This window comes from Protopterus annectens, chromosome 9.part0, assembly GCF_019279795.1.
Source record: "Protopterus annectens isolate FY-2018-M chromosome 9.part0, PAN1.0, whole genome shotgun sequence".
NCBI lineage: Eukaryota > Metazoa > Chordata > Ceratodontiformes > Protopteridae > Protopterus > Protopterus annectens.
Genome location: NC_056743.1, coordinates 238,689,583 through 238,712,808, shown reverse-complemented (window position 1 = coordinate 238,712,808; position 23,226 = coordinate 238,689,583). Strand labels below are relative to the sequence as shown.

General features: G+C 35.4%; 1 protein-coding gene across 4 annotated transcripts in view; it reads left to right on the top strand.

Annotated features, from left to right (window-relative positions):
* The window catches only part of DENND2B (DENN domain containing 2B), a 1,438,653-nt gene that overhangs the window by 887,658 nt on the left and 527,769 nt on the right, over positions 1 to 23,226 (top strand). For all 4 annotated transcript variants that reach the window (XM_044082814.1, XM_044082812.1, XM_044082813.1 and 1 more), the window contains one exon: positions 6,944 to 7,080. In XM_044082814.1, the coding sequence (XP_043938749.1) occupies positions 6,944 to 7,080 (137 nt within the window). The remainder of the gene's footprint in view (positions 1 to 6,943; positions 7,081 to 23,226) is intronic.

Sequence of the window (23,226 nt, the reverse complement as noted above, 5' to 3'; positions counted from 1 at the left end):
AGGTGCATCTCTCACAGGTTGTAGTGTTGGGTGGTAGGAGGAGAGGGTTGTCTGTGTACATGAGGCAATTGTTACATTGTCCCAAGATGCCCGGATTCATCAGGTGGACAGGAGAAAACAACAGGAGCCGCCCCTTAGACATGCCTGGATAAGTGCTTGTTTGTTTAAGTACTAGAACTGTTTTCCTTTTTACTTAGTAAGGAAAGTTGAGTGCTGTAGCAATTTACAGAATATCTAGACAACAAGTTATAAGGAAGTGCTGAGCTCAAAGAATCAGGTTTGAGTGCTAAAACTGGAAAACTGGCTAGTTCTAAGGGAAAATATGAAGAGCAGACTTTCTGGAGCCGGTCATACTTTAACCCTAGCTAAGCAGCACTGCACGATGCGGTCCTAAACATATTAGCACCTCTCCGACAAAAGAGTCAAAACTAATCATGCCAACTGGCTTAACAGACCCACCAGGCAACTCATGATCACCAGGGATTAAGCCTGGAAATTTTGGCAAATAAATAAGAACCCCAGTGACCCCGCTCAATACAAGCAACTCCAAAATAAGACAAAGCATCTAATAATCAACAACAAAAATGAATACTACCTTAGTCTGCAAAGTCAACACAAGCTTAACCCTAAAAAATTCTGGAGCTCAACTAACTCCTTACTCAAACCAGGCTGCAATAGTAATCTATACCCCACCCCAGATAAGACACCTACTGAAATTGCCACACTCTTCAACTCGTATTTCATAAATGCCATCACCAATCTCACCACCAACTCAGCTCCTGCACACTCTCTAGACCTAAACTCTCATAGATCTCCCTTTCCCTGTTTCTCTATCTCACCTATTCCTACAGCTACCATTAGTAAACTACTTCTTAAACTCAAACCTGGCACTAACGCTCCTGATAACCTACCTCCTGAATACCTTCAATTAGTAGCCAGTTTTATCGCATATCCCATAAGTATTCCTAACAGATCAATCCAGGAGTCCTGTATACCCACAATGTGGAAAAAAGCTTATATTCTTCCTCTCCACTAAGGTGGGAACAATACAGATATTACCAACTTTCAACTTCTAAATCACATGTTAAACTACCAAATCCTCTCTTCCACCCAACAAGGCTTTAGGCCTGGTCATTTAATTCCTAACAGATCAATCCAGGAGTCCTGTATACCCACAATGTGGAAAAAAGCTTATATTCTTCCTCTCCACAAAGGTGGGAACAATACAGATATTACCAACTTTCGTCCTGTCGCCATTCTCTCACATATCTCTAAGATCTTGCGAAAATGCATTCACGCACAACTTCTAAATCACATGTTAAACTACCAAATCCTCTCTTCCACCCAACAAGGCTTTAGGCCTGGTCACAGTACCACAACAGCTCTTCTGTCTTTCTTGGATACAGTCAACCATGCCTGAGATGTGGGCAAAATGGTCTCATCTCTCTTCCTGGATCTCTCTAAGGCCTTCGATACTGTCTCCCACCCCCTTTTTCTCACCAAACTGTCTAACTTAGGCATCCCACCTTCTACCCTAAAATGGTTCGCTGACTATCTCATAGATCAGCAACAAAAAATTAAATGGCAGTAATCTTTCTGACCATTCCTCAGTACAACCACAGGTGTACCGCAAGGTTCTGTACTGGGGCCTCTGTTGTTCAGTATCTAAATCAACAGCTTTCCCTCTACCCTCAGTCAAGGTACTGTCATCCCATACCATCATCTGTACTGCCAACTCTGCTACACAACTGCAGCAACTCACCCAATCTGCCCTCATTGCCACTGAAACTTGGATGATGAAAAATCACCTAGCCCTAAACCCCCTCAAAAAACTAAGCTCATTCTATTTACCCCCTAAAAAAACACCTCTTTGAGCAAGGATGTATTCACTGTCTGCTCACAGAACAACACTATCACTGAAGTTGTCCCAAGAACAAAACTACTAGGAGTCATCATAGACGAAAGCCTAACCTTTGACCTCTGTATTCACAGTAACATCCAAAAAACTCACTAAAAACTTGGCACACTCTACAGGCGCAAATACTTTCTCAACCCCCACTAAACTAGCCTTGGCCACTTCCTTTCTGCTACCCTTCCTACTATAAGGTGCCCCACTTTTCACCAATATCTGGTGTTCCCTTAAGTCCAAATTTGACTCATGCTTTAATAAAATTGCAAAATTCATAACCAATGCAAAGTATTCATCCCACCATTGTTCCTCACTACTCCTACTAAACTGGTTAGAACTCCCATGCTATCTTAGATATCTACAGCCAACCACTGCACATAAACTTGTATTCAAACCATCAAACTGCCCTGCCCTTTCTTCCTGCTAACTCAATACCATCCAAATTGAGCATTTCTGTCAAAAAGTCAAATGCTCCTGAGCACTGAAAAGCCCAGTCTTTCTGCCGGTCAGATGCTCTATTCCTTCACTATCTCCCAAACTATGGAATACCCTCCCACCCTCTCTCAGGACCACCAGTAATCCAGCACTTTTTAAACAATCCCTGAAACAACACCTCTCCTCTCTACTATGGCCCTGCACTTGTGCCAAACCTACACTTCCTAGCACTTGGCAGTACTTCACACCCTCATGAAATACTTCTCTGTATAATCTCTCTCTTAGTTCTCTATCGTTTTGCCCTTCTTAGTTTTAGCCTATGACTTCATCTGATTTTCTTTTCATCTCTACTTTAGCCAAGTTTATAATATCTCATAGGCAAAAATGCACAACATGCTCGTAAGAGTCAGTCTTCAAAGATATACTCAACTATACCAAACAGTGCCATATACCAATCTGTATCAACTATTACTAGCATCCTTCCTGTACATAGTAACGTCATAATGTCCCTGAATATAATCCAACTCATTCAGCTGCTTGCAGCTCTTACACTACCATACTCTTTATGAGAAACTACTTCCTGTATGTAGTTTAAACTTATGTTTCAATATCTGTATTTACATGATTTACATATTTGATATTTGTACTTTTGTATAAGTGTACTGCATTCATATGTGTATCTGTGTGGCTTGATATCACTTACCTAAACTGCTGGACGTCGAACAGCTGATTTGCGAACTCATTGTTCCTAAGGGATAGGAAATTGAATGACAAGCGGTCAAACGAGGTTAGTCGAGAGTTAAGAGGTTAGTTGGAAAAGTGAGGTACAGAGACTGTGGAGATAGGTCACACTTCAGTGAGAGGAACAGGGAACTAGCCCATTTCCTCACTGTAGTGCTATCTCGGAGTTGGTATATTTAAGTAGGGAGGTGCAGGGGGGCATAGCCCCCCTGGAAAATAGTAAAGGTGAGCTAACTGCTGTGTCTAGAAGAGGGGAATGTCAACATTATGGAATGCATTTTATCGTGGAAACTATTTTCGACATTCATCTCTTTTGATGTTTTAGCTTTAGATGTTATTTTTCGGTCTAATGCATGTTTGATGTTAGTGCCTTCGACCTTCTCATGGTAAGCCTATCTATGTATATATGATTTATGGTGTTAATATTTGTACTGATACATAATTGAACTGCAATCATATGTCTGTCTATGTATTTAATTTGATGCTTTTGTTCATTTATTGTGGAGCTTTTCTCCCCGGGCCTCCACTAAAAATGGGCTCATTTCGGCCCACTGGACCATTCCAATAAACAAATGCAAATAAAATAAATAAATAAATAAAAATAAATATATAGAAACTTATTACATTATTTGATAATAACATTTATGCATTACTACTAATGAAGCATATGAACCATAGAATAATACACACTTTGGTTATCATACCTTCCTTGTCCAGTTGCAGTTGTCCATTTTTCCATGTCTGTTTGAGCCCTGAGCTCAGGCCTCAGGTATAAAAAAAAGAAATAAACAGGCTCCCAAGTCATCCACTATTCCACACTCTGCTCTGAAAAAAAAATCCATTGCAAGTTTTGATTACAGGAAGTCTTTTAACTCAAAACTGAGAAAGAAGTTACATTTTCAAAGTAATAACTAGCATGTGGTGGGCCACAGTGAACAGAATTCCTATTATATGTTTTCACTCACTGTGGTTCCCAATGATAAAGTGCTGTTATCTGCCTTCTCTGTGCTACCCACTCCACCTGCCTAGTCAATCAGAAGTCTTTGGGGGTGGTGCCAGGGGCTTATCCCATAGGTAAAACATAGTGATTTGCCAATGTCCATGCAAGATGATGTGAAAGGGGTTGGGAGGTTCCTTGGAGTCTCTTGGACGTCCATGCAGGATGTTTTTTTTCCAGTATAAAAAAGATATTTGTAATCCTATATTTTTTTTTAATTTATCTTGTATTGTGCCCTCTACAAGACAGCATCTGGGTGATTGCTCCTTTCGCCTCACCCTTTCTATGCCAATGGTGTTTAATCACTTGTCCTTTTGTTAGCTCAACTGGGCTTTATCCTCATGGTCAAACTTCGGCACTCCTATATAAATAATACCTAACCTATACTCCATCTCTGGTTACTGCTTATACTAGCTTGAGATTTGGATATCACTTGTTTTAGAAATGAGTGACATATATGCAGTTAATGAGTTTCTTCATGTGTCCCAGAGAAGTTTGTTTGGCTGCATATTTTCCCAGTTCCTTTCACACATAGGTACTGTTTTCTGCAGCAAATGGTCCTTTGGCCAGTGTACTTCCACCTCTTCTGAATATCTCATAAAAATCAGTTATTTCATTTCAGGTGTACATTATTATTTCCATACACAAGTTCTGTCCTCAGTTCTTCCTCTGCAGACTACACCCTTCCTCAGTCACAGCAAAAAGATAATAACAATTAATTTTTAAATATGAACATGGTATGCAGTAATGTGCCTTAACTTACTTGCGAGTTTATAATTTATACAGTGTCAGCTTTTCTTTTAACAGAAGTTAATACTTACAGCGATAATTCTTATTTTAGTACATACAGGATTCTGATTGTAAGACAATCTTTAAACAGTAAGTCAGCAACCAAATTGGGTTACCAGCTGAGACAGAACTTCTCATCTTTTTTGCAATCTGCAGCTTTTATTTATTTTTATTTATTTACATTTGTTGACTGGGAGTGTCCGAATGGACGTAGGTCCATTTTCACCAGAGGCCCGGGGAGAAAAGCTCCACAGTTAAAATATACAGACAGTAGTTACATTGGATTTACATAGCAATTAACAATTTGATCAACATAGCTATTAACAATTACAAACATAGTTACAGATGAAGAACATAGTACATCAGTAGACAACTAGAATCTTTATCATCTGCGAAGTACATAACAGACATTAACAATTGTTACAATAAGAAGTTCCTTCTATATAATAAGTAGTTAGGCTTATGAGCATCCAAGCTTGCTATAATCAAGGTAGTTAGTGGGGTGGGAAGAAAGGTAGTGGGTGGATGGGGTGGGTGATATTAGAGAGGAAGTTGCAAGGGCATAGCCGGCATGTTTTTAGGTGTGCTTTTAGTAAAGTTTTGATGTGGGTTCATGATTGCATGGAGGTAATTGTGGGTGGGAGGGAGTTCCATAATTTGGCTATTGCACAAGAGAATAGTGCTTCACCAGCAGAGTTATTGACTTGGTGACCTGCAAGTAATTTTTGTTGCTGGATCTTAGTGGTCTGGTGGTGCGATAGGGTTGGAGTAGATTCTGGAGGGATGTTACGTTTAAAGGATGATTTACTAGTTTGTGGGCGAGTGTGAATTGATACCGGAGGTGAGGGCGTTCGAGCCAGCCCAGTTCAGCAAGTGAGAGACAGTGGTGACTATGGTAGGATGCCCCTGTGGCGAATTTAGTAATTTTGTTGCAGCAGATCTCTAGCTTGTTTAGATCGCATTGCCTTAGGTTGGTATATATTGGAGAGGCATAAAGTAGGGTAAGGGTGGAGATAAAGTGGGAATTTGCTACTGAAATCTTTGCTGCTTTGGCGAGAAGTTGCTTATTTCTGTATAACGCTCCTAGTTTTTTTGTGGACTTTTTTTATGGTCATGGATATGTGAATGTCAAATTTTAGTTTGTCTGTTTCCACTCCTAGCAATTTGGTGTGTTCTGTTGTGTGTATAGTGGTGTTGTCTTTTGCTGTGATGTTAAAGTGAGAGTTGTTTTGAGTATGTTTGGTGGGTTGGAAGATGAATAGTTTAGTTTTGTTTGGGTTGAGTATTAATTGGGCATCGGATAACCAAGTTTCAACAGAGGAAAAGGCTTCCTATGTGACTTTTTGCAGTTTGGGTAGGGACTGGGCTGAGCAGATGATGGTTGAGTCATCTGTGTATTGTATGATTGTGCCATGTTTGGTGGCAGATGCTAGATTATTGGTGAAAATAAAGGAGAGTAGGGGTCCAAGGATGGATCCTTGTGGAACCACTATAGAAACAGGCAGTTGGGGAAATATGTAATTCTGCCATACAACGTATTGTTGACGTTCAGACAGGTAACTCTGAAACCACTTGGTGACTGAGAGAAGGATAGGTTATTGAGGAAAGAGATGAGTTGTTTGTGTGGGACCATGTCAAATGCTTTAGATAGGTCTACGAAAGTAGCAGAGGAGAGACAGCCATTGTTTTTATGTTGAAGGATAGTGTTAGTAAAGGAGAGTAAGGCAGTGGCGGTGCTATGGTTTGGTCGGAAACCATGCTGAGTATTGGAAAGGAGGTTGTTAGTAAGGAGGTAGTCTGAGACCTGAGAGTGAATGCATCTCTCTAGTATTTTGGAGAGTGGAGAGAGAATAGCTATGGGGCGGTAATTTGTTAGCTCTTTGGAGGGGCTTTGAACCATTCTTCTTTGTAATAAAATCCACACAAAAACATGTTTTGTGAAACATTATTTTTAAAAGTTAAATATTAAACATAACTAAAAGTAATGAATGAAATCTGTCAAAATGAATTTCTACCTCAGCACCATTTAATATTTTACTAATTCATGCTCTTCTATAATCCTGTCCATGCAGGAAATCCTTTGAATTTGAAGATGCCTCGAGTCTCCACTCATCTTATCCTTCCTCCCCAACCGAAAATGGTACTGAAACTCGAAGCAGGTTTAGTTCCAAGAGCACTTTAGAAGAAAATGCTTATGAAGATATTCCAGGTAGGAGCCAGCTGAACTGGTGTAACTGCATCATAAAGGAATTTAAAATGTACTGAAATGTTTGAATAAATACAAAAGAATCAGAGCATGTTAATGAATGTGTCAATTCCTGTCAGTAATGGACAGAAGGTTTAAAAACTCTAGTGCTTTTACACTGACTTATTTGTAAGTGGTTCAAAATACCATTTGACTCTATTTACCAATGTAGCAAAGTACAATCCTTAGAGATGTGGGAGTATGCAGAACATTCTGGACTTTTGCAAGGGAAAGACAGAGAGACCAAGAACATTTCATAAGGGCTGGCGTCTTGATTCAGAAGTATTCTTTATGAGATGTCTAGCAGAAGTGAAAAAGTATTTCTGAACTGTATTTTTAGGGAAGTGAGTGTGAGACAAGGATTAAGGTTTAATACAGATTTGGTCAAATAAAGATCAAGATGATAAACAACTTTTACAGTGGCTTTGATTTTGGAGAAAGTATTTGTTGGTGGTATCATCTTAAGGGCAAGAAAGTCGGGTTAAACCTACATTTACAGAGGAAAATGAACACACATGAAGGCAATCAATCTGGTTAAAAATGGAAGAAGGGAACAACCCTCACTTCCTCCTTTATTATAAAGCACATGGTCATGTGACCTCTCTTGACCTCTCCACACCAACAAAGTCAGTGTAAGAGCACACATATGATCATTCACTCTCTTTTATTTTTATCAGCCAACACTATTAGTAACAAAATCAAAGACAATAAGCTGTCCATTTGTCATATGAAGGAAGAAAAATTAATAATGTGATATTTAGAGTAATATTCTGTTAGCTTGCTTAATTTAATGTCTCATAATAATAAGAAACATATCACCTTTGTTTAAGGAAACATTGCATAAAGAGTAGGAAAAACAAAATATCCATGCTTAAATAATAGAATAATGACCCTATATGTGAAGTACGATATACAAATCACTTACTACTCAAACTGTTACACCAGTCACAGCAAAAATTAATCAGGAACCAACAAGGCTGGTGAACAATCACGGAAAAAGTCAATCTCTGTAGTTTCAGGACAAACCAACAGTAGGCATAAATATTCCAAAACGTGAAGCTTTTATTTAGGACACAAACAAATGGATAAGCGCGTTCACATACACCATGTATGCTTCTTCAGATCCTAATCCTTATGGTTTAACCACTCATTTAAATACTCTACATTTGTTGAATCAATTAAAGTTAATCATTTTAAGTATATCCAATAAAATAATTAACCAATTAAATAATTAAACTAGTGGATTCAGTCAAAGTATAAGTTTTTCAGAATGGGTGGTCAAGTTAAAATAAAATATAATAATTCCTTTCAGAAACTGATTAAAATTATAGCGCTATAAATATCTAAAACATTTATTAGAATTATATTATAAATAAATTAAAATATTTGGAGAAGAGAACTCTGTGTTAAAAAATGAGCAGCAACAATTAGTAATACTAACATATATGATTCTATACTATTAAGTCCGTATTTTTATGGGTAGAAAAATAACCCACAAATAAATGGATGAATAAATGAATATATGTAATCAAATATTTATATAATAAATAAATAAATAGGAAGTGCATGAAATAAATCAGAAAAGTTTTTTTAAAACCAATTAAATACTACTTATAAAATAATCAATCAAATATCTCATATATTTGTAAAACAAACTGTATAAATTATATAAATTGAGTAGTTATGTCAATATCTAAACATAATACATTATATAACTATATGATATAAACACAAGCATGTATACATCAATATAACATAAATGTATTATTATATACAAGCATATAAATGAATAAAACAGTATGTATAATCAAATATTATAAGGTAATCAAATATGATAGAAAAATATATGTATCCTATGAAAGTGCAAACTCATCTCCTTTTTTTAAGTATTGGTTTGATGGATACATATTGATTGATGCCTGGATATTGATGTGCTCTCAGTTTAAAAATCCAGTATAACTCTCTGGTTTCTAATAAATTCATATTGTCTCTTTCTCTTCTACTACCTCTTACTATTTCTAAAACTCGAAATTTAAAATGGTGATCTTTATATTCCATAATATGTTTCGCTAAGGCGTTCTGTTCATTTATACGCCTTATATCATAAGTGTGGTCATATACTCTATTTTTTAATTTCCTCTTCGTCAGTCCTACATAAAATGCTGGACATTTCCTACAAGTAGCTAAGTATATGAGATTTTCTGTTTCACACGTTGCCTCAAATTTAGGAACAAATATGTAATTTAATGTTGGATGCATAAAGTCCTGTTCATTAACAATATGCATACACATACTGCAATGTCCACATGGATAAGTTCCTAGTCTCATATTTTCTTTCTTATCTAAATTTACATTTACCCTAAAATCTGAGCATAGTAGTTGTTTCAGATTTTTACTGTTCCTGTAAGTAAATCTCGGGTGGATACCTACTATATTGGTGTTTTTTTTATCTATAGTCAAAATTTTCCAATTGCTTTGAATAATACGCTTTATAAATTGACTATCATTAGTGTATGTCATAATGTATCTTACTGTTGTAGAACCTTTCATGATATCTTCCTTATCTATAGTTTTAACATTGTATTTCTTAATGTTTGTATTGTGATTTTCATTTAACATCTCAGGGGGAGTTGATGGGAAAACTTCTTTTCTAATTGATTCCACCATCTTGCTATTGTAGCCTCTTTCATGGAACAGTTTTTCCATTTTTTCTATCTCTTTGGATTTCACTTCTGGCTCGCTACATAATCTATTTATTCTAATAAATTGACTTTTGATGATAGCTGGAAATACATGCCGTGGATGCATGCTGTCAAAGTTTAGTATAGTATTTTTCCAGCATATTTTTCTGTAAAGACTTGAAACTAAATTACCTTCTTTAATGCTTAAGTTCACATCTAAGAAGCTAATTGTATCATTAGAGGCTTCCATAGTGAAATTCAGGAAGGTAGTTGTAGTATTAAGATAGTATAGAAAAATTTGGAATTCTTCTAAAGTGCCTCTCCAAATGATAAGTATATCATCCACGAATCTTTCATATAGTGTAACTTTTTCAAACAGTGGATGGTTAAATAAAAAAGTTTGTTCCCATTGAAAGACTACAAGATTTGCGTATGTGTTGGCGCATGGGGTTCCCATTGCGACCCCCCATTTTTGATGGTATATGGTTTCCCCATACAAGAAGACATTGTTGGACAAGACAATGTCAAGTAATTGACAAATAAGTATCTGTTTATTTTTACTAAAGTTCCCTCTGGATGAAATTAGTTCCCTTATAGCCTGAATTCCATAATCATTTGGAATGCAGGTAAATAGATTACAAACATCTAGAGTAATCAGTAAATGTGTATCTTCTGATAAGGGTTCTTTCAGTTGTTCTATATGTTTTAAAAGTGTATATGTATCCTTAAGAATAGTTGGAATATCATTTACCAATGGTCTCAGTGTTTTTTCAAGAAAAATAGAAATATTTTCAGTGGCCCAAAATTCTCCTGAAACTATGGGTCTCATGGGTGGAGGTTCTACATGTTTGTGAATTTTGTGTAGACCTTTAATTATTGGTATTCTGGGACATTCTCTAATAAAATAATCATACAAACCTTTTTCTTTCTGTTGGCACATTAACATATCATAAAGGTTGTCAGCTATCTCTCTACAAATCTTATAAAAAGTCTCTTGTGATATTTCTGAGTAAGTCTGTTTATTGCTTAACATCATGAGCATAAGTTGGCTATATTCTTCTGTATTAAATATTACAACCCCACCCCCTTTGTCTGCTGGTTTAAAGTTAAGAGTGGGATCACTACGTAATAGTTTTAATGAGTTATATTATTTGCTGCTCAAGTTAAAATAACAACATTTCTTATGTCCATTAAAAAAGTATTCATAGATATTCTATTCACAGACCTTTAGAAAACATTCTACATGCGTGGGTAAAGTAGGTGTAAAAACGCTTTTCTTTTTAAAACTAATGGAATCATTAGCGCTTAATTCAGCTTGAGGTTTGTTATCAAAATGTAGCTCCAAAGCTACAGATCTTACAAACATTCTTAGTTCTAATAGAGTATCATTTAGATGGCTTCCCTGTGAGGGAATAAATGTTAATCCTTTGTTAAGTATGCTGGCTTCCTCATGAGTTAACACTAACCTGGAACGGTTAAAAAATAGTTCGGTTAACTCTTCTGGCGTCTCTGTTTTTGTGGAGGTTCTCCCGAATACTTCCGTTTCTTCCCTTGCCAGCTCCATGCACGTTCTCTCTGCGGTGCTTGCTTCCGAATAGGGTATGGTAAAAAATGTGTAATAGTACGTTGGGTGCTGTTTTTCGGAATGGCACCCATCCGAAGGTTGTTCTTGTTGGCTTCTTGATTCGGAAGAGGTGTCGGAGGAGAGAGGCAGTCATTCATGGACGGTAACTCTTCTGGAGGCGTGGCAAAAGATCCGTCTGAGATGACGCTGGCCACGTCAATCTCGGTCTGGCAAATAGTGGAAGTGGACGGAGCATTCAGTCCATTTGAATGTAAAGCATTTGCATGAATCTCTTCATTGTTAGGAATGAAATTCTGATGAAAACCTCTCGGCCAAACAAATACATTGCCGGTTGAGAAATCTCTGAAATCTCTTTGCAGCTTACGCTGTTTGACTTGTTGAAGTTTTTGACTATAGGCAAGCACTTGTAAATACACATGATCTAGTTTATTCCTGCAAAACTGATGTTCAAAAGAGTCTCGTATTTCTCTATTTAATTTTTCAATCTTAGTTAGCAACTCAAGTTCAAGAGGAAGAAAATATTCATTTAATAGCTGCATATATTTATAACTAAGTTCAAGATTTAATTCTTGCCATTTTCTTAATAGCTCAGGGTGCATGTCTCCATAGGTAGGCATGCACAATACGCGCATGCCTCTAGGAACAATTTTGAAGTGCATGCACGCTTCTAAGTGTTTGCGCTGCCAAATATAGCGCTGTAGTCTGTATAAGTCATTTTCTAAGTCTTTAGTTAAAGAGTGAAAGCGTTCTATATTGTCTATAGGATTTTCTTCATCAATTGCAGTGGAAGATTACAGTTCCAGAGCCAATAAAGGGTTAGTTATGTTCTTAGTAATTAAAAGCCATTTATCATCGCTTACCCTCGTCTCCGGTCTATAATCCAATTCTATAGCAGTATTAGCCATTCCGTGGAGTAGTAGTAGTGAACAAAGAGAAGCACAAGTACGATATACAAATCACTTACTACTCAAACTGTTACACCAGTCACAGCAAAAATTAATCAGGAACCAACAAGGCTGGTGAACAATCACGGAAAAAGTCAATCTCTGTAGTTTCAGGACAAACCAACAGTAGGCATAAATATTCCAAAACGTGAAGCTTTTATTTAGGACACAAACAAACGGATAAGCGCTTTCACATACACCATGTATGCTTCTTCAGATCCTAATCCTTATGGTTTAACCACTCATTTAAATACTCTACATTTGTTGAATCAATTAAAGTTAATCATTTTAAGTATATCCAATAAAATAATTAACCAATTAAATAATTAAACTAGTGGATTCAGTCAAAGTATAAGTTTTTCAGAATGGGTGGTCAAGTTAAAATAAAATATAATAATTCCTTTCAGAAACTGATTAAAATTATAGCGCTATAAATATCTAAAACATTTATTAGAATTATATTATAAATAAATTAAAATATTTGGAGAAGAGAACTTTGTGTTAAAAAATGAGCAGCAACAATTAGTAATACTAACATATTATATGATTCTATACTATTAAGTCCGTATTTTTATGGGTAGAAAAATAACCCACAAATAAATGGATGAATAAATGAATATATGTAATCAAATATTTATATAATAAATAAATAAATAGGAAGTGCATGAAATAAATCAGAAAAAGTTTTTTTAAAAAGCAATTAAATACTGCTTATAAAATAATCAATCAAATCTCTCATATGTTTGTAAAACAAACTGTATACATTATATAAATTGAGTAGTTATGTCAATATCTAAACATAATGCATTATATAACTATATGATATAAACACAAGCATGTATACATCAATATAACATAAATGTATTATTATATACAAGCATATAAATGAATAAAACAGTATGTATAATCAAATATTATAAGGTAATCAAATATGATAGAAAAATATATGTATCCTATGAAAGTGCAAACTCATCTCCTTTTTTTAAGTATTGGTTTGATGGATACATATTGACTGATGCCTGGATATTGGTGTGCTCTTAGTTTAAAAATCCAGTATAACTCTCTGGTTTCTAATAAATTCATATTGTCTCTTTCTCTTCTACTACCTCTTACTATTTCTAAAACTCAAAAACGTGACATTAAAATTTGGAATGTTGCAGTAGGAATGTGTGGGACCCCCCCCTCCCCACATACACATTGTGTGGTGCAAGAGCCTAGCCCCTGTATAAAATCATTGTTGGAGCCTTTCATTTTATTACCCAAATTCCATTGCTAATTCTTTAGGAGTTACTGGAGATTTATGATTAGTTGTATTTGTGATGTTTTGCAAGTACATGATGTAGGTTATTCAGTTTCCAATTATTTAGTGGTTTGTGTGTCAGCAATTCATTATGGACCTGCAAGACAACAAACGGGCACCAGGTGTGAATGAAAAGAACATCAGGAAGATGGAGCAAAACAGATGTCACAAATGATTACTTCTTTTCTGTCTTCAGTCATAAATTTCATTATCATGGCCATCAGCTAGACCTCTTAAGACTAAAACTATAGATGTAATATTTAATTTGCAAACCAAAAACCAAGAAAGTAAAAAAAGTTTGACATGAAAAAGACATGAACTTTTAAAGTTCTTACATTGGCATCCATCCTTTATTAGACTTATTCCCTGATTATGAAATGGAACAGCTGTATCACAAAACAGTGGAACAAAAACTACCTTGCTAAGCAACTTTGACTAGCAATGAAGAAACGGAATTACATGTCAGTTTTACATTCATAGGTTACTACTAGGCTATCCGCCCTTGTGTGCCATTTTAAGCCTAGCCAAATTTACCATCCTAAAGGTAAGAATCAAACCCTGTACTTTGTGCCTATGAGGTAAATACCTTAACCATTATACGAACCCATAACCCCAAGTTTTAACTTCTACAGTCTTTAACTCATTACTTGCAAGTAACGCCTCCAGGTGCATCCGCAGTTAACTCCAACTGATGCTTCTAGGGGTCAAATATTGCTTGTTCATATTTGCATTAATAATTTCAAAACCAAGCTATGTACAGGGTTTTAAAATATTTCATCTTAAAGCTTACACAATGGCAAACTCAAATGCATTAATATTTCACCTGTGTCTAGTGCAGGTAAAAAGATATTAGCTGTTGTTTTTATTTTATTAATTTATATAGATATAGTTTTCAGATTTTTCTAAATATTTCAAAAACCAAGTAACAGACATAACTCCTTAGCCTCATATGAAAGCTCTCAGCTAGATTAATAAAATGCTGCTGACAGTATGTGTGTTACTTGAGTTGTTGCTGAGATAGTGCAAGTTGTTTACAAAATATTACAAACATAATAGTCACTGTGTTTACTGTGACTTATAAAAGACAGTTTAAATCCTAGACCATAAAGAATACTACCACTATAAAAAATAGTTTGTGCTGAAGGGTTTGCAATTTATATTTATTTTTTAACCCCTATGGTTCCAGAGAAATGAAAATTTGTTTGAAATGTGAGGACATCATTTAATTCAGTCATATGGTTTAGGCTCCACCCATTAGAAGTTACAGTGCAAATGTCCTGAGCTTTGTTGGAATGAATGAGTTAAGACCATAAAACACTCGTTTATGAAGGGGGTCCAAATGGAGAGATGATGAATCAGCAAGCAAAGGAGAGTAGTATTGTTGGAATTGAATTCCTCCTCAAGTCTTGGTGAGTACCTTCACAAGGTGGACCCTGTTTTTCACAAAATTTTCACAGAGGTGACACTGATATACAGACCTTATTTTATATAGCATATATCCTGGATGGAAGCAGGTTAAAAATAAAAAAGATAGCCGGGTGCACAAGACCCAGAATAATAAAGTGCCCAATCCTGGTAGACGCACTGGTGCCAAGAATGGAAAATATGACAGAGTAGAATCCTCAAGAGATGGAAACATTCATACAATGGGGCTAGGCCAGGCCCTGGAAGAGAATGTCCCTCTTGTTGTAGAAGGAAGTAGCAGTCCACAAAAATCATAAAAACTGATAAGCCAGAAAAGAGCCATGAAGAAGATAGAGTGGAGTATTGAGAATAAGAAAGAAATTATTTATTGTTACTATTATGCAAAAAGCCCAGAATTCCAGGCAGAATATATACAAAACGACTGAGAGAAATTACAGGAAAGAAAAACCCTTCCACAAGAAAAACTGTCAGAAGCTTCAAATAAAAATTTGTGGTCATTAATACAACAGATTTATGAAAAACATGATATAGACCAAGAAACCGTTTGGAAAAAGAACCAACTTAGGAGGTGCAAAAATATAAAGAAGAAAATCTAGAGACATTTGAAAGGTATAAAAAAGAAATATGGACATGGGAAAGAAATAGGGATCTGATATGGTACAGTATTTATGCAAAGGAGAAAGCTAAATTAATCAACACAAAAAAGGCAGCCCCAAAGATATTCAAAGAAAAATATAGGAAAAGGAATTCAGACATGGGAAAAATTCACAATAAAAAAATAAGACCACAAACAGGGAACATAGAATAGAAGATTAGTAAAGTAGAAGTTAAAAAAAATAGAAGATGACATCATGGAATACTTGTGAAGTGAAGGATTTGTTGCATAAAGTCTAACACAGGTTACATCATAGCATGATGACATAATGAGTCTCCCAAAGTAAGGAGAAACAGGAGGAGCAAGAGACATCTGCAGAAGAAATGTGGACATGGGAAAGAAAAAGAGATTTAATATGGTGCAATTTTTATGCAAAGGAGATAGCAAAACACAAAAAGAGCAGCACCAAAGATATTTGAAGAGAAATACAGGCAAAGGTAACCAGACATGGAACATTTTACAATAGAAAAAAATAAGAAAACGATGAGGAAAAGTAGAAAAGAGGATTAGTAACAAAGAAGTTAAAGAAATAGAAACTGAGGTTATGGGTTACCTGCGAAGTGAAGGATTTAGTATAGAACATCTAAATCAGATAACATCACTACAGAATGGAGCAATGGATCCCAGATTTAGGGAGAGACCAGTGGAGTAATGGGTATCTGATCAGTTGCCATATGAAGATACTTTAGAGTCTTTCATAGGAAACCAGTGCAAAACGTTCAGTTGAATTTGCACAGCAAGAGAATGAGCAGGAAACTGTGGCAACTCTGATGCAGTCAATGTTGTACAGTGATAAGCAAGTGACTTCCCATATGAAAGAACAATAGATAACACAGGATGAAAATGAAGAGAATGTGGCATAGGGAGACACTCTGGAACTTTCTATAGAATGCCCATGGGAAATGGAGAACAAAGAATGTGCCTACAGTTTAGAAGAAAATGATCTAGGAGAAGAGTTGCTTGATTTAATACAAATGGACAGACATATTAAATCAATGAAAGAAGTAGTCTACAGAAAGTCAGTAAAACCCCCAAAGTTTTAAGTTTAATAAAACAAACATAGTAATTATGACTATCCATAGAGATTCGTGTGATATAACAGAAGCAAATAGGCTATATTACTGTGCAGCTAAATTAATAACAGATAGTCTTGCCATTAAAACACAGAGTAGTATGGGTAAGGAAGGGGAGAAATCAAATGTCATTGTGGGAGTTTTGAATGGAGAAAACTATAAAGCAGTTAAGATAAGAAGTGTCACTGTTAGAAGAGTATAGAAGAGGAATCAGATCAACAAAAGTACTAAGAAAGATAATCATGATAAAAAACAATGCACAGTATCAGAACAGATCAGGATCTATCATGTACTATCACAAATAATAAACTAAAGATATCAGAACAGGCAGAAAAACTAAGATATTTGGATAAATATAAAGGAAAAGTACAAAAATAAGCAATTTACTGATGACCCAAAAAAGTTTTATAGAGAATTGGGAAGCAAGGCAAAAGGAATTGAAACACTAGCAAAAAAAAAGAAATAGATACATTTTGGAGAAATATCTCTTATATTCTATTTATATTCTATTCTCTATGTTATATTCTATTTATATGCACACCCTGACCAGACACCAGCCTGGTTAACAATAGGAAAAATAATACTCCTACTTAAGAGCGAACCTGCAAGCTATCCTAAAAATTATAGATCAGTAACTTGGCTTCTGACGACATATAAACTATGCACTGCAATTGATGCAGCAGAGTTTATAGTCAGTTAGGAGAAAACTCAATCATGGCAATAGAACGAAAGGGTAATAAAAGAAAGTCATATGGAACAAAGGATCATTTGTTGTAAATTGTAAATAAAGTCATAGTGGAGAAATGTAAAAAGGGGAAGAATCTAAGTATGGCATGGATAGACTATAAAAAAGCATTTGACAGTATCCCACATTCATGGATAAAAGAGTGCTTAAAAATGTGTAAGATATACCCTGTACTGACCGATTACATTATAGCAACCATGGAATAGTGGCAAACCACTTTTCAGTTAAGCCAAGACAAATTATTATTCCAAGGATAAAAATTCAAAGGAGAATATTCCAGGGTGACTCACTGTCATAGCTGCGCTCTTGTCTTACCCTTAATCCGTTAAACTGGCAGATTAGGTCATGGATACAATTCGCCTCCCAAGAAACAAAATCGTTTAAAGTCTTCTCATCTTCTTTTTGTAGATGATTTAAAACTGTAAGCTTATCAGATAAGGAACTAAAAGCACAAGTGCAAGTGGTCAAAACGTTTTCAGATGATATAAGAATGTCATTTGGTCTTGGTAAATGTGCCAAAGCAACCTTTAAAGCAGGAAAGCTGCAGCACCAAGAAAACATCAGTTTGGGACAGGAATGTGATATAAAAAACTAGAGCAAGAGGGAGAGTAAAAATATTTGGGAATTTATGAAGGATCGATAATAAAACATGAACAAATGTGAAAGAAACTTACTAAGGAGTATTTTAGAAGACAAATTAATACTGAAAACACCATTTTTTTCCTTCAAACACCTTTATTGAATTGTCACTTGCGACATAGACAACTTTACATTCATATAAAAGTAATCACAGTATAATTAACATAACAGGCATTTTACTTCACATATATTGCTATGTATCAAATGACCTAAGCAGCATTACGTAAATTATTCAATTACTGCCTTTTTTTTTAAACAAGAAACATCTTTATTAAACCATCACTTACTACATAGGCAATCATACATCTATATAAATGAAAACAAACCACACCAGCACAAGCCTAGTTGCAGGCATGTTACATCACAAACCATACTGACACACTCCCAGTTGCAAACATTATACATCACTTATTATCTACCCAATCTTTTTCAGTCAAACATTACATAGCTCAATGAAGTCCTGCTGCCTTTTAAATCTCATTCCCCCTTGTATGTATTGTTCCCACAATTCCCAATTTTTATATGTAGTTTTCTCCTACCCTTTTCTAAAGATCTGAGTTCCAGTTATATTATCTCTGTTACTATATTCACTACTAATATAGTTGGTTTAGATTTTCATTTCCATTTTCTAATAATTGCTTTTTTTTACAGACACCGTTATAAGACACAACAAGGACTTAACATGCCTAGGCAATTCTGATTCTGTATCATAGCTCAGGAAAATCATCTCCCCCCATAAGACCATTCTGCTCACCCAACATCTCCAACAGCGCATTCCACAGAGAATTCTTAAAGTCTGCCAACTCACCTCATGCCCATAAAACATGTTCCCCAATTGCCTCTTTCTTCCCTGTCACACCTCCAACATTTGCTGTTTGCCTGAGGAAAAATTCTCTATTGTCTACTTGGGGTATAGAAATAGCTATGCAAACATTTTCAGGCAAAAATCCTAAATTTTGAAGATTTAATTGCATATTTGGGAGACATACATATATCCTCCCATTGTTTCTTTGTGAATTGCTTATCCAATCTCTCTTCCCAATCCTTTTTAACCTCCTCTGATTGATTCTTATCATTACCATGCGTTATTTTATATGCGCTACTAATTATTCCTTTTTTAACATCAGCTTCTGTTCTAGATTCTACTGAAAACACTACCAGTGCTGGTCTTTCATTTAGGACCCCCCCGTATTTCTTTCTCTTTGCTTATACTCTGATATTAATCCCTGATAGGCAAGTCAATCTCTAAACTACAGTCCAAATAAATTATTGGTGTCTTCCCTTTCTCTTTCTAACATCTTTCCCCTGTCTAATTATTTGCTCCCAATACCTTGGTTCCTTTGCTAGTTTTCTTCAATAAATTCCCACCCTCTCTTGTCTATTGTCTATATCCCTAATTGCAGTCATCCCTATCAGCAGAATCTCCTTCCTCCATTCCCGTGCTGGCTTAGTTCTTAGGATACTTTCTGCTTCTTTATAGATATAATATTCTGTATGATTATTGTTATTCTCTTTAAAGACCTGCATCCAAAATCCCAGTCTCTCCTTGTTTCTTGAGCTTCCCACTGTTTCATCATCATCCCTTTCCACTTTGAAATACAGTTTTCTGCTTGTACTATGTATAGGGAGGAGTCTTAACTGTGTAGCTCTGAAATACCCCTTCAAATTGGGTAAACCCAATCTACCCTGTTTTACTGGAAGAATCAGCTTATCCCACTTGACTCTTCCCCTCCCAAATAAAGTCCTTTGGCTCTTGATTAATTGCTATCGACAACTTCTCCTTTGGTTGATACAAATATGCCTGACCTGTGTATAAGACTAAAGGGACTAAAACAATTTAACTACTTGTACCTTATTATCCATATCCATATAACAAAGCTTCCATTTTCTCTGCTTTTGTATTATCTTTTTTTTTGGTCTCTTCCCATATATTCTTAGCTGCCACACTAGAATCATTTTTAATCCATACTCCTAAATACTTCATTTTATCATGTCCCCATAAATATGGATATTCCTGAACCAATTTGTGTGTGGGTACATCATTTACTGCTGTTGCCTTTGTTTTAGCTTCATTAATTTTATATCCTGAAAAAATCTGAAAAAACTCTCAAAATGTTCCACAACACTGTATTGTCTCTATCTGGTTTTGTCAGGTATAAAATAATATAATCTGCAAATAAAGCCAGCTTTTCTTTTCTACAAAACCAATCATATCCTTGAATTTCTGAGTCCCTTATTTTATTCGCCAGTGGTTCTAAATATAATGCAACTAATAAATGAGAAAGAGGACAACTCTGCGTGGTTCCTCTGCTCAAGCAGAAATATCAGAGAGGACCCAACCCACTTCAATGTTCACCTCTGATCTCTCATATATCCTCCTAATCAACCTTATTTTTTTTTCAGGGAATGCAAATGCTTCCTGCTCAGAAAGTCCCAGCTTACTCTGTAAAATGCTTTCTCTGCATCAAGATCCACCAACAACAGTGGTATTTTCTTACAGTCTGCTTCCCTTGGGATCATCAATGTTCTGTTAATGTTGTCAAATGTTTGCTTCCCCTCCACAAAACCACATTGATCCATATCTGTCAGTTTTGGCATTACTTTTGCCATTCTTTTAGCCATTATAGACCTGAACACTTTATAATCATGGTTTAGTATTTAAATGGGCCTCTATGAAGCTGGATTTGATGGATCTTTACCCTCTTTAGGTATTACAGCTACCACTGCTTTTTTCCAGGACATTGGTACTTCTGTTCCTCTTAAAATACTGTTAAACAAAACCTTCCAGATCTTTATCATTTTTCCTCCTAGCTTCCAAACTTTCACAGGAATGCCATCTATTCCTGGGGACTTTCCTGTAGATTGGTTATACATCACAACTTTTATCTCATCTCCTCCTATCCTGTTAGTAATTGAGCCTTATCTACCTCTAACCTTGGCATATTTAATTTATCCATAAACGTTTCCATTTGTATATTTTCTTGATGTTCATATTTCTCTGCTTTATAGAGACTATCATAGAATTTCTGAAATATTTCTAATATCTCTACAGGATCTCTTGTTATCTTCCTTGTTTTAGGCTCCCTAAGTTTAGCAACAGCCCTTTCTACTTTCTGTTCCTGAGTCGTTGTGCTAAATGTTTTTGTGCTCTAGTGTTATCAAAAAACAGTTGCTTAACAGCAGCTTTTCTAAACTTGTGCATATTTTCTGTCTAGCATTCTGCAGTTGATCCTCTTCTTGTTCTGCGAGATTCTTCCTATTCTACAATACTTTAGCATTTGTCAGTCCTTCTAAATAATTATTGTTACTTCTTAACCATAGCTCCCTTTCTTTTATTTCCACCCTATTTTTAAACTCTACCTTAATTTTATCTCACTCCTTAGCTATATTTTCAGAAGAAATTTCTATCTTCTCTGCAGTTCCTGAATAATCTCTACTGCCCATTCCTTAAATTCCTCTCTTTTCAGCAGATAGGTGGGAAAGCACTAATGTCTCATTTTTATTTCATTACCCTGTGCTTTTATATTAGCTGTTATTGGTGCATGATCTGAAATAGTTATTGGATGAACATCAAGACTTTCAATTAAATGCACATGTTCCTGTGAAATATAAATTCTGTCTACCGTAGCCCAGTTTTTATATCTTAGGGAATAATATGTAAATTCACTCCAAACTCCTATGACTGAATTCACATCTACAATGAGAAATATTTTCAGAAATGTCTTCAAAAATCTACCCTCCTTTGTTATATTTTCCCTTCTGGGCTTGCCAAAGCCATCTTTACTGCTGCAAATCAAATTCCATTCCCCACCTATAAGTAATATTTCTTGCTGAAAACTGATTATTTCTCCCAGAATTTTCTTAAGCTCCATTATAGCAGTTTTGGTGGACTGTGTAAGTACATGCCAGTGTAATCTTCCTCCATTGCCAGTAGCCCCTTAGCACTACAAATATGCCATTATTTCTAATTTCATTATTATTATTATATCTTTTATATCTTCTTCTATTATTATTGGAGCTCCTCTTGCAATTAATATAAGCCCTCCACTTTTCCTTTACTTCAGATATTCCGCTGAATAACCATCCTGAAAACCTTTCTTTATCAAATTCACATGTTCAGTTCTTTCTACATGTGTTTCCTGTAGCATAGCTATTTGCACTCTATATTTTTAATATAGTTCACTACTCTTTCTTTTTTGTATTTATCTGTAAGGCCGTTTATATTTAAAGACATTGCAGAAAGCATCATTGTATTAAAAAGTTGTTATTCCCACCTTTTATGTATAACACCTTTTTGTTAAATGTCTAATTCCAGCTTTTGCATTACATGCATACATTGTTTGTCAGGATAAATGTTTATACAGTTTTTTTTTTTTTTGTCTTATCCATTTGAGCCTATGTCACATCTTATAAAACTTTTTTATTTTTTTGAAAACCCTTAAACAAAAAAAGCACATCCCCAATACACCCCTAAAACCTATTAACTTAATATGATCACACAAAACTATGTACACCTTCAAATATTGAAGTTTTATCCTCCTAACAGGAAAAAAAAGTCCCAGACTTATAGCCACACTCACAGACTTGAGTTACTCTAAAAGAAAATTTACCCATGCTAAGATGCATGGTGCAGCCTGTGCTTCTACTAAGTGCTGATTGTTTTTGTCTCATCTTTATAGCTGTTCCAGCTGGGAAATCCCCTGAATGCATTCAGATAATATTAATTACATTGGAAAAGCCCCTGAATGCTTTCAGATAACATTATCTACTTTGGGAAAACCACTAAATGCTTGCAGAAAACATTATCTTCTAGCCAATTTCTCTCTCTTTTTCCCTCAGCCAATCAATCTCCACCAGACTACAGCTAGCTTCTCTATCAGATTGTCTCCATAGAGACATGAAAAACAGGCAGTCTGTTTCTCTTTATCAGATTGTTTCTGTGGAAGCATGAAGACCAGCTGCAGAATTGTTGCTGAGCATACATGTATTTTCTAGAAAAGAAGCCTCGTAATAATCAATGTTTTTTTTTCATCTACTTGCTCTATCTAAAAACTTGTCCCTAA